Source organism: Myotis davidii, unplaced genomic scaffold (assembly GCF_000327345.1).
Source record: "Myotis davidii unplaced genomic scaffold, ASM32734v1 scaffold289, whole genome shotgun sequence".
Classification (NCBI taxonomy): Eukaryota; Metazoa; Chordata; class Mammalia; order Chiroptera; family Vespertilionidae; genus Myotis; species Myotis davidii.
This window is the reverse complement of record NW_006299717.1, coordinates 91010-104118: the sequence shown is the minus strand read 5'-3', so window position 1 is coordinate 104118 and position 13109 is coordinate 91010. Positions and strand designations below refer to the sequence as shown.

The 13109-nt window shown below is 44.6% G+C and overlaps 1 protein-coding gene and 1 pseudogene across 1 annotated transcript; both read left to right on the top strand.

Moving 5' to 3' along the window:
• Positions 1 to 7037: 7037 nt before the first annotated feature.
• LOC102772926 (SNW domain-containing protein 1) lies at positions 7038 to 8663 on the top strand. Its single transcript, XM_015571885.1, has one exon. The coding sequence runs from the start codon at positions 7038 to 7040 to the stop codon at positions 8646 to 8648; it is 1611 nt and encodes a 536-aa protein (XP_015427371.1). The 3' UTR covers positions 8649 to 8663.
• A 3861-nt stretch (positions 8664 to 12524) lies between these two features.
• The window catches only part of LOC102755147, a 2484-nt pseudogene continuing 1899 nt past the window's right edge, over positions 12525 to 13109 (top strand).

Sequence of the window (13109 nt, the reverse complement as noted above, 5' to 3'; positions counted from 1 at the left end):
AAAACAAAGTTTTGGTCAAACTAGAGACAACACCTAGCCTCAGTTGTGTTTCAGCTCCAGGCCCAGAAAAGCAGCAAGGTCAGCCAGGATGACACCATAGCTGATATTAGGATCAGCTATGATGACTAATGACCTCCTGCCATGGCTCGAGACCATGACCCTGATGGGACACAGCTGGCAAACTGATGCATATTCCATTGAAATCCTCCTGAGACTTCCAGATAAAAACCCTCAAGTCTAAGACTTCAATGCCCGCCTGTTTGCTCTCTCTCTCTCTCTCTCTCTCTCTCTCTCTCTCTTCCTCCCTCCCTCATTTTTTCTGGCTCTGTGACTTTGTAAATAAATTTTCTCTTGTATTTGAGTTCTGGGGTCTGAATTCTTTTCTTTGCCATACTTAAGAACCAAGGTTGCTGAACCTAGATCTGGTCTGACTCCACCAGTTAACACTTGGTACCCTTTCACCACTAACAATTTCACGACAGCTGAGATTGATACACAGGGAACCTAGGTGAGGTGAAATTCTCTACTTCTTGCCCCAGAACTGCCTACAGTGAGAGCAGCCCAATAGCACTCAGGCTAATAATACCCAAAAGCAACCATCCACCAATAAAATGCAAAAATCCATTAGATCAATGTCCCCGCTTCCGAAGCTTCTAGCGGACAATGCTACAAGGCATCCTGTATCTCTCTCAGGCACTTTTACTGGTATCAAACTCCCATTGCTCATGGCAGAAACCACAAATCCTTTATCACTTTTCTGGTTTCCTCCATTCTCTTGGGTATTAATTCCAAAACAGACCACTTGCACTGAAGATCTTATCATGGGCTCTCTCAAGGAAGCTGAACTAAGACAGTTAGAGGCCATAGAAAGCACACTTTCCAGATAGAGGTCTGGAGCTAGAGAGGTTTGAGAGCAACCAGTACTGCAACGCTGCTGGTATGTGGGGTGGTGAGAACCCCCAGCTTATTGCAGTGTCAATTCCTGAGACTTACCTGTGATACAATGGATGAGACTCAGGAAGGGTAAACTTTGGTGATACAACAGTTCTGGCCCTTGTATAATCTATATATATGTATAATCTATATATATAATCTATCTATCTATCTATCTATCTCTCTCTCTCTCTCTCTATATATATATATCTATATATATCTATATATATGAAAGGCTAATATGCAAAATGTCCCTTCAGATATTCCACTGGGAGACTGGGAGTTCGATTGCTTACTATGACATGTGCTGACCACCAGGAGGTGGCACAGAACAAAGGAAGGCCTGTGCAGGCAGCTGGAAGGCCCTGATCACAGGCCAGGCCTAGGGACCCTACCTGTGCACAAATTTTGTGCACCAGGCCTCTGGTGTAGGTATAATGGTGATTTTAAGTTGTGGAGTTGGCTGGCACTGGCTGCTTTGGAAGACTTAAAAAGGCTGACAGACTCAGAGCAGCCAACTAACCAACTCAAGGCATGTGATGATAGCCAGAAGGCTTCTATGAAAACCTTGAGAGACCATCATGTCTTACAGCTGAAGTGCTGTAATAATTAGGTTTTGGGCTTGAAAAATGGTACAGGTGCAAAAACCCTAATGCATTATTACTAGCAGGTCTCTCATTCAAAGCAATGGACCCTATAAAGGAATAGGCCTCTAAGACCTGGGGAAGAATTATCCTTCAGTCAATGAGCACAACATTGGGCCAGATTCCTTTGAAACCTCCAGGGTGGCAAAAACAGGCTCCTACCATCTGCAAGTGGAGAGCACTGCCCATTGCCTGAGGACCATGCTAAAATCTCACTTGAGGTAGATGTCTTACAAGGTAATGCTTATGAAAATCATCCCTTCCCTTTCTCACTGCCATGAAGTTAAATAACTAGGGACAGCCCTCAGCATTACATGAAGAGGGAAATATAATGTTTGCTTCAGGAAGAAGTATACAGTGGTTGAAGTAGTATTAGCAGGACCTGACATATAACATGAATTGGGAAATGGATCTTGAGGGTGTTAAAGGGAATGGTCTGAACAGAAAGCTGGACAGGATGGTACCATCCCATGATTAGGATTTAACATTCTGGAGATACCTGAAACTGGCCTTTCATACTTCTGGGAGCTTTTTTTTTTTGTGAAACTTGGACATCATAGTGACGTTTAGCAACTGAGGTAGAATTTTCAGAACTACCAGCAGAATATAGCGGTAAGGCTCAATGTTCTGCAGGCTGACAATAGTCTTACCCAATAGGAGCATTTTTACATAAAACGCACCAGCCAGCTACATTTCCTCTAGTGAGCTCAGAAGACATTCCCTTCACTCAGCCAATAAAGAATGTATTTGACAAGAGAAAAATCTAAGCTCAGTATGGGCTGTCTGTCCTTGGTAGACCAGGAATGATGCTGCTGCCCTGAAACAGAACTCCCTAGTAGAGATAGGAATGATGGCAACCAGGATTGGCACTTAGCCTTTAGAGGCAAAATGAATGCGACTATAATGGGCAGTGAGTCTGGTGTTGTCACTGGTGTATCTTGACCTGAAGGCGTCTCTTGGCCATGGCTAATACACAATAAGATTCCTAGGGGATGAGGAAGATGAGCAACTGTCTTGTAGACTAGGGGAGGGGGTAGATAAAAGACCCCAGAGCTGGGAAGCATGCCATTAACCACAGCAATGTGGAATCAATCCTCTGCCCAGTTTTCAGATCTAAAGCAGTTCTCAAATGCAGACTCCATTGCTTGAGGATAATAAACTGGATCCCTTTAAAGGATGACTCTGGGATGTCATTACGAGTATACACCATAACTATTCTTATAATCCTTTGCCTAAGCCATTTATCATAGTTGTACATGGGAGAGTCACAAGAGGCTACTGAAGGTCTGAGCTGAAACACATATCAAGAGATTTAAAATGCCATTATGGTCCCTCAGAGTAGGGGTCAGATAAGAGTTGCAGCTCAAGGCAGTCTCAGCAAGTCCAATGGGTTCAGAAATATATCTTCCACCCAGTGAAGTATTATTTCCTGAGTCCTCAAGTGCATACTTAGGATGGATAGACTTGAATCTGAACGAACTTTCCATTGATTCCTTGGCCTGGGGGTTAGAGCATAGGGATACTATTTCAAGAACTTGGCCTTCGAACTAATATGCTAGGAATACTGAATCCTGGGATGAAATTGCCAAGAAATAACACCAAAGACTCAAGGTGGAGGCCGCTAGCACCACATCCTTTATAACATTTATGGCTACTATGCAAACATGACTGCATTATGACAAATGTTGATAAAGATTACATAGTTCTCTGTGTGATCTCCATTGCAGCTGCTTTGCTGGAGGTGGTAATGATAATACCAACACAACATGGACTTGATATAGAACATACCAAGTGCATAAAGAAACTATGGCAAACAGGTTCTTCTCAATCCCCACTGAGAGAACAGAGAACAACAGTACAACTTCACAGCCTTGCAAGTCTGTTAACTCTCCCTTTTGCTATGATTGCAAGATCTCAGTCACTTTGACATACCACAAAATACCATGTTAATCCTCTACACTGATATCATGCTGGTGAAAAGGAATAGCAAGTTTTCTGGCTGCCCTAGAACGACAGGTATGACATGTGGTGAGAGAAACCCTACAGAGATCGAGTGATCCCAGAGTTGGTAGGATTTTAAGATTCTAGTGATCCTTTACATGCCAGGACATCTCTAAGGTAAAGTACCTTGTACCCCTCCCCCCCACACACTACCAAAAAGTCCCACAAATTTGATGGTTTTTGGATAGAGTCAATATATAACACAATTGCAAACCTTGCTCCAACACATTTGCCAGATTCTTCTGAAGGCTTCTAGTTTCAAATGGAGCCCAAAGGAAGACAGCTTTGTAGGAGATTCAGGCTATTGTGCCAGCTGTTCTGGCAGTTGGTCCCACCAATTCCAATGATAGCAGACATGTTTCTGGTGCAAAAGAAGGCAATAGGAATGTCATCTAGAAAGCCACAATTTGGAAGCCATAAAGTTTCTGGAACAAAGCCATGTTAACTGCAGCATAGAACTATTCAGTCATAACACAGCTGTTTACATACTGCTGGGCCCTCTTAGAGACTGAGGGTTTAGCCTGGAAATATCAAATGACTACATAACTGGAGCTGGCCATCATGTCTTAGTATAGACAGACTAAATCATAAGGTCAGATGAGCACAATAAAAAGCATTTAAAAAATGGACATAGTACAATTAGGTAAAGTCTAAGGTCCGGAGGGCACAAGTTGTATAAGCAGGTGATCTAGACCCCACATCACCAATCTCTTTCACAAAATCACATGTATTGACTCATGAGGACTAGCTTCCTACAACCAATAGCAAGATAAAACCCAACTCTAGTGCAAAGCTCAGTGAAGGTGCTAGCAGAATGTCTGCTGCTGCTGGATTATAGCCCTGTGAGTACATAGCCCCAAAGGACAGTGACAAGTGGAAAGCTGCTTAGTGGAAAGAATTATTATATACTAGAGGCCCAGCACACGAAATTGTGCGTGGGTAGGGTCCCTAGGCCTAGCCTGCAATCAGGGCATTCTTACGCCCACTTGCCAGTCCTCAGTCCAGCCCTGCCACTGCCACCCACCCCGGTTCCTCTTTCGCCATCCAGCGATCAAAAGGACAGCCCACTCTACCTTAGGTGCCTTGTGCCATCAAAGGGCACCTGGCGCTTTGCTCCCTTTATAGAAGTAAAATAAACACCCTCTCTCTTCACCTGTGAAGAGATATGTACTCTGAGTATGGGCTTCTCTTGCTCACAGTGCTCAGCCAGCAGCACTACCCAAGGGCTCACCAGATATCACTTATGTAACTTGTCGCAGACTAAGGAATCCATCTTATAGTAATAAATATACAATAAAACATGGCCAAGAAAATCATTGGTTCTACCAGATCACCTACAAGCCCAATAGGATGTGAAAATAGAATAGTCTCTTAAAGGTAAAGCTAAGGCATCAAGTAATCAACCTGAACACAATCCTTCTGTACTTGGGCACAGTCTTTAAGAATGAGGTATATGGCCAAAACCGGTTTGGCTCAGTGGATAGAGCGTCGGCCTGCGGACTGAAAGGTCCCAGGTTCGATTCTGGTCAAGGGCATGTACCTGGGTTGCAGGCACATCCCCGGTAGGAGATGTGCAGGAGGCAGCTGATCGATGTTTCTCTCTCATTGATGTTTCTAACTCTCTATCTCTCTCCCTTCCTCTCTGTAAAAAAATCAATAAAATATATTAAAAAAAAAAAGAATGAGGTATATGCTTTAAACCAATAGCTATTATATGGTGTCTTCTCCCCAAGGGTTAGAGAACATGGGTCCTTGAGGCAAGGGGTAGAAGGCCTAGCTGCTGCTTCTATCACATTAGATCCACGTGAGGCATTGATGCTTCTTTTCCCCATGCCTTTAAGCATTGTTGGACTTGAGGTTCTAGGTATCTGAGAGGAAGTGGAAGAGAAATGCCTCTACCAGCAGACACAATAAAGGGTCTACTAAATCTTAACTCATTGTAGACCAGCAAGTGAAGGAGCAGTTTATTGGTGGGTGCAGTGGGCCACTGTTACGTTAAGACTGACTTTGCTGCTACATAAGGGGGATAAATGTGTCTGGAACACCTGGGATGCTTCTTGGTGATTCCATGTTGTAGGTAGCAACAGCATGACAAGGACTTAACTAGACCCTCATTCCCCTTGGAACAATGGTCTTGGATTATCTGAATAGGCAAGCAACTCAGAACAGCAGAAGTACAGGCAGAAGATGAAGAAATTCAGAATGGGTGCTAGAGGAGGGGGAGTATCAATTACCACCTCAGGACAAACTTCTGCAAGAATTGTAGCTCATTCCACTAACCCCCTGTAATAACATTTTGAATTTATTAAAAGCATCTTTTTCTTTTAGTATACCAGACTCAGGGATGTGAGTAATAAGGCAGGAAGTCTAATCTCAGAAATTAAAGGCATCATAGTAATGCCAGAAGCAAATTTAAAGCCCATGGATTTAATTTCATGGACACTGTGGCCACCTTTCAAAAATGTTAAGAAATAAGTCATACAATCACAGAATCCTAATGTTTGTTTGGTTACAAGTTACTATATAAAGATAAGAATGAAGAAAAAATGCAAAAAGCGTGTAGTTTTATGATCTGATTTTTCAATAAACTTCTGTATGTTGTGAGCTGTGGCATTCTCTCTTGAGAGGCTACCACAGCATCATCATTGCAGTAGGTTTTCCTTTATTGGGGGAGGATACTGCTATTAGAGCTTTGCTTTCTTTATACAAGACTTCCCCATTTTGCCGGAAGCCGGTCCATCCTAGCTGCTTGACAAAGTTGCTGCAGGAAAGAAACATCTGCACAGCATATGTTTCAGGGACCTGGAATATATAGCATACTGTTCTTAATATGTTTGATCCCCTTAGCACTATGTGTTTTAACCAAGGTCACCTCTCCGAGAAAGGTTGTTTCCCCAGGTAGGGATTTTCCCCTGAAGTTAGGGAGGGGATAAAACCCCTTAATTAAGTGCCAGGTGGGTAGTTAATCACTTTAACTATGAACAATCACCCTTAAGCTACATAATCTTCTTTACTCCCTGGAATGGAGATAAGAAACGCCCTAACCTTTGGAATAGAAATTGACAGGATTAAAATCAACTGGTATAAATACGGATGTAACAAGACAATAAACGGCAGACAGAACTTGGCTAGAGATCCTGGCTAGGCTGCTGATCAACTGAACGCTGTCTCCGTGTCATTCCTTCTTCGCTGACTCCATCCACTCCTTTGGGGACCTCTGGACCTGCTGGGGTTGGACCCCAACAATTGGTGCCCGATCAGGGACCCTTAGGCAAGCAAGGGAGTAATCACTAATGAAGAGGCAGCTGATATCCTAATCAAACAACTGGCTTTTGAAAATGCTAATAATACCTGTCAGGCTTTATTAAGGCCGATTCGCAGGACGGGAACTATAAATGATTTTATAAAACAGTGTGCTGCCCTCGGTCCCGTCACAGGCGCTGAAAGCAATTGAAAGATATGGCGCTCACCAGCTTTTTACCTGCAGCTACTCAGCTCTCTCAGGACCAGCTTGAGGCTGAAGAAAAGGCAAGATCCCAGAGATCATGGCAGACCTCACTGGTCTGCTCCGGAAGAGAACCTCCCCCATACGGGTACCGGCAAGGCTGGATACCTCGGTTATTAGAGGATTTTGGAGATGGAGGTGCTTTCCCAGAGATCCATGTGGCCCAGTATCCACTGGATATGGGACGAAAGAAAAAAATGTCAAATGCACTGGCCATTCAGGTGGATGCTGAAGGAAAAATTAAATATGATGCCATTGCTTGGCAAGGACAGTCAAAAGACAAGGTCATTTATAGCAAGTACACTGACCTGGTTCCCAAGGAGGTCATGAATGCAGATGACCCAGACCTGCAAAGACCTGATGAAGAAGCTATTAAAGAGATAACAGAAAAGACAAGGGTGGCCTTAGAAAAATCTGTATCACGGAAGGTTGCTGCGGCCATGCCAGCTCGAGCGGCTGATAAACTGGCTCCCGCTCAGTATATCCGATACACGCCATCTCAGCAAGGAGTGGCTTTCAACTCTGGGGCAAAACAGAGGGTTGTTCATATGGTGGAAATGCAGAGAGATCCAATGGAACCTCCAAGGTTCAAGATTAATGAGAGAATTCCCCGAGGACCACCGTCTCCTCCCGCACCTGTCATGCATTCTCCTAGCCGAAAGATGACTGTGAAGGAGCAACAAGAGTGGAAGATTCCTCCGTGTATTTCAAACTGGAAAAATGCAAAGGGCTATACAGTTCCATTAGACAAACGTCTGGCTGCTGATGGAAGAGGATTGCAGACAGTTCACATCAATGAAAATTTTGCTAAGCTGGCCGAAGCCCTCTACATTGCTGATCGGAAGGCTCGTGAAGCCGTGGATATGCGTGCCCAAGTAGAGAGAAAGATGGCTCAGAAAGAAAAAGAGAAACATGAAGATAAACTGAGAGGAATGGCCCAGAAAGCTAGGGAGAGAAGAGCTGGGATCAAAACCCATGTGGAAAAAGAGGATGGGGAGGCACGTGAGAGGGATGAAATTCGGCATGACAGGCGGAAAGAGAGACAGCATGACCGGAATCTTCCCAGGGCAGCGCCCGATAAGAGGTCGAAACGGCAGAGAAATGAAAATCGAGATATCAGTGAGGTCATTGCTCTTGGTGTGCCCAATCCCCAGACTTCCAACAAAGTTCAATATGACCAAAGGCTGTTCAACCAATCCAAGGGCATGGACAGTGGTTTTGCAGGTGGAGAAGATGAAATTTACAATGTGTATGATCGAGCCTGGAGAGGTGGTAAAGATATGGCCCAGAATATTTACAGGCCCAGTAAAAATCTGGATAAGGACATGTATGGTGATGATCTAGAAGCCAGAATGAAGACCAACAGATTCGTTCCCGATAAGGAGTTTTCTGGTTCAGACCATAGGCAAAGAGGTAGAGAAGGACCAGTTCAGTTTGAGGAAGATCCTTTTGGTTTGGACAAGTTCCTGGAAGAAGCCAAACAGCACGGTGGCTCTAAAAGACCCTCAGATAGCAGCTGCCCTAAGGAACAAGAGCATGAAGGCAAAAAGAGGAGGAAGGAATAGATACACCTCTTCATGGTGAATGGACTATTACCCATAACCCTAATGGCGCAAGTCATATGGGCAAACACTTTGTACACGGGCCAGATAAAAACCAAATCTGGGGTCAGATCCCAGCACTACTTTTTATTACAGCAGAAAGGGGTAGGGGGGAATGGAAAATTCTACTTTGAACTATTTAGGTTTTTTTAAAGAGTGGGTTGCGTTTGTGCTCCTTCCACCTTTTGGCATTTATAGAACATACTGCCTCATAAATGAAATAAAGACCACTTCCTTTTATGTGATGTTAGTACTTTGGGGTTTTAATATTTTGTGTAAGAATGACTGCTTGCTGATGAGTCAAGTTAACCCAACCATAGTGAGTCGAAGGATGTTCACCTATTGGAATTGTCCTGCCAAATGATGTATGCCCCTAATGTGCTCTGTTTTAATTTGGGAGTGGGGAAAAGTAAGCGCTTGCATGGAGCACCTATTTGTTTCAAATAAAAACATTTAGACAAAAAAATAAAAATAAAACAGTGTCCTGATGTAAAAAGACCCAGAGAAGCTCCTTGTCCCATCGTTCCAAAGACTTAGAGTTGCCCCGATGACAGAAAAGCAGAAAAAAAGAAGAAAAGGAAGGCTATGCAAGGGACCAAGGTGACAACATGGGGTCAGCTGAAGACGTTAACAACTGAGGCTCAGCTTTGCCCCACATCTCCTTTCCTTTTTCCTTCTTTTTTTTTTAATCTGACTACTTGTTTGCTGGTTCTTAGGCCTTTCTCCTGCTCTCCTGAACACAGCCTTTTCTAGAATCTCCCTACCCTACTGTTCCAGGAAGGGCACCTCCCTTTTATGCCGTGACTAGGTTATTGACACCTGCGTGAATGTTGCACTGGTCTTGACCACCCCCTGTTTCCACCCCTTGCATCTCAGGCCGAATCATACATTCATTAAATGAATTTGAGATTAGGACTCCAGCCTCTCTGGAAAGACAAGACGCTTTTGAAGTCAGGTTCACACTATGGCAGAAACTGCTTATTATTTCAATACCTTCCCTTTTATAATAATAGGTTTGCTCCAGGCACAGGGACACAGCTAGAGCCTATTTTTCCCAGCCTTCCTTGCAGCTAGCTATGGACACATGACTGGACACTAGTTAATAAGATTGAGGTGGTTTATACAAGTTTAGGGGAATTCCTTGAAGGTATGTCTTGTCTTCCTTTTCCCTTTTTCTTCCCTCCTAGTTTGGTAGGGTTGTATTTTGAACTAACTGAGAAGCCCGAGATGGCATGCTAGCTCCATAATGGCCCTTGAGCCTGATACTGTTAAGCAACACCTAGTCTTGTGATTGAGATCCGCCCACCCACCCCCATCCCAGTCTCAGGATTGTCCTATGAACATGCTTCACATTCCCTCCACCTTCCTAACCACATCTTGTAGTTGAAAGCTGAAGATCTACCTATTGGCTATTAAGATAAGTACAGCATTAGATAGGACCATGAAAGGATGGAAAAGTAACCCTTGAATAAAGTAAATGATTCAAGTTGACAAGCAGAAGCGGAATGGACAGAAACTTGATCAAGCCACTGTCTCAATTCTGCTATTCAGGGAAATTGGGAAAAGCTTATGTGCCAGCTGTTTACTTGGGGACATGAGCCCAGGCAAGACTGAAGGACAGGGACAGAGGGAGGTACGTAGAAGGCTGCACTGTTTACAGCCACTGGTTGCTCCTCTAGCAGAGGCACATAGGAAGCCTTATGAAATCCATCTCAGGACCCAGGGAAGATAAAGGGATACCTTTATCCATTGGCTCGCAGCTCCCAGGCTGTCAAGTTTGCCCCATATGCTAACTACCTCATATTAACAGGTTGTTTGGCATAAATGCCTAGTGAGTTCCCAAGAGCATCCCGTACCCCCAACTTAGAGAGAAGCCCTCAGGAGGAAATTGGGAGGTAGCTGGTATGAGACCGAGTTGAGGAGTTGTCAGGTTACACCAGCAGCCACATTTGGAATAAAGAGATGAGGCAGAGGGGACCTGACCTGCACACAGGAGGAGTCAGCGCACCAGCCAACATTAAGGAAGAGATTACAACCTTATTGATATTTCCTCTGCTGTATTTATATCCCCATGACTATTACTTTTTTGAAGAATAGTTTGATTTTGAGAGAGAGAGGAAGGGGAATTTGAGAGTGTAACATCAATTGGCTGCCTCCTACACGCCCCCCAGAGGGGATCAAGCCCACAATCTGGGCATGTGCCCTGATCTGGAATCAAAGAAGCAACCTTTCACTGCATGGGATGATGCTCCAACCAACTGAGCCACACTGCCAGGACCCTATGACTATTTTTTAACTACCAAGTTGTATTTCTCAATCCCTTCATATTTTCCTGGAAATATCAGGGGGGACGCTTTGTACATAAGGTATGTGACTGGCTCACCACTACGCTCTACACCTGAAACTAATACAAAATACTGAATATAAACTGTAATTGGAAATTTAAAAAATACAAAGGAGACTTACTCGGCCAGGCATGGAGAAGGAGTGCGCTTGCCTCTGCAGCCAAGGCCCTTCAAGAAGATGCTGGTGTCGCCAGCAGCGCCTGGGACCAGCTGAGATGGTGGTGGCCAACAGCAAGCTGGCCCCGGCACCTGCAGAGCAGCATGTGGAGGCGGACAGGGCAGCTGGGTCCTCTGCGGGGAGTGGAGGGATCAGGAGACCCATGCGAAGTTGCTCCACCCATGCAGACACACTTTGAGATTGTGGCAGCCAGATAACAATTTATACAAAGGGGTAGAAGGACTCGGAGTATGGGCTTAGAGTATTGGGGAGTGTGAGGTAATGACTCGTGTGTGAAGCTATAAGACTCACTCATCCAGTGTCGGTAATGACTGCAGACATGTGATACTTTAAACAATTTTTAAAAAAGACATTCTTACATCACATAATGTTGACACAGCCCTTGACCAAGGCAATTGTTGATCTGTCGGAGTCCATTCATTGTCTTTACTAGCTGGGTTTGGACAGAGACCCCCCCCAAAAAGGCTAGTAACCTTTGAAGTTCTAGTAAAGGTCAGAACTGTGAACTACCCAGATAATTTAAGTAATAATGGTTGAAGCATCTCCACCTTAGTTCACTTAATTCCTTAGGTACTTATGTAGCTCTTTGCTGATTATTGTTGATCAGATACTCTTGGAGATCTGTTGATGAGTTAATCAGGTACTCTGCCTATTCCTGAAAATTGTCTGCTGATGTGTGTCATTAAAACCTCCTTACCCTAAGGGCTACTTCAGATGAACAAAAGCTTGGTGAGACCTGAGCAGAGGAAGGAAGTCTTTCTGGACTCGCCCGCCTGGTCCCCGGGTATTGCAAAATTATCTCGTGTCTCTTTCTTTCATTTGTTGTGCGGCTCTTCCTTCAGATACCGAACCCTACTCCACGCGGGTCGTGGAAGGAATCACTCAGCATTGATCCACCTTTACAGCGGAATTAGATGCTGTACAGCAACCAAGACAATTGGGCATAAGGCTTTATAAGCACCCTTAGGTTCATTTTTCTAGATGAAATGAACACAGCTTGAATACAGTGCCCACTGCTTCTCTATTCCATCCCACAATCTGAGCATAGCAATAGCTATGAAAGGACAGAAGTTCTCACAAGGCAATTCTGTTTGCCCCAAGTAAAATACCTAAAGATGGGCTACGAATTAGGGAAAAAAGATTTCAAGAGCTGACTGAATACCGTTGCAACTGAGTTCCAAACTTTTCCTTAATGGCTCAACCTCTATATTCCTTATTAAAGTCATAGCTGATCCAATGCAATGGAATCTCAAAGGGAAACAGCACATAAACCTCTGGCCCTATGGAGGACTGCTGTATGTAGTGGTGGACAGCTTATTCATTATTGGTCAGATGTACCTGCCTCTCCATGACCCCCAGGTGGATAACTCAATGCAGTTCAAGCCTGTGTTTAGAATTTGCCTGACAGAGAGGAAACCGGCCACAGTGGAGTGCACGTATGGCCGCCAAGGGCCCCACAGCTGCCACATGCAGATTCGGAAGGACGGGTTCTCCACCAGGTGCAACCTGACGCACCACCACAGGATACCTGGTTGGAGCTGAGAGGATTTACGTGCGTAGCTGCGGGAAGAATGGGGGCAGACGCTGGAGCACATTTTCCAGGAGGACAGGCTGTGGTTCATCCTGATGAAGCTCATCTACCATCAGAATGACAACTGCCGGAACTACCGCCGCATCTACCTCCCCCGGAGCCACCCCGAGGACCCCATCAGGCCAGGCCTCTTCAAAGGCACCCACGATGCCTACAGCCTAGTAGAGGTTGTCATGCTCAGCTTCTCTGGGAAGCATGGCAGGGTCACTGCCGGAAGCCGGTCCATCCTTGCTACTTGACACAGTCGCTGCAGGAAAGAAACATCTGCACAGCATATGTTTCAAGGGACCTGGCATTTAGAAATGTGTCAT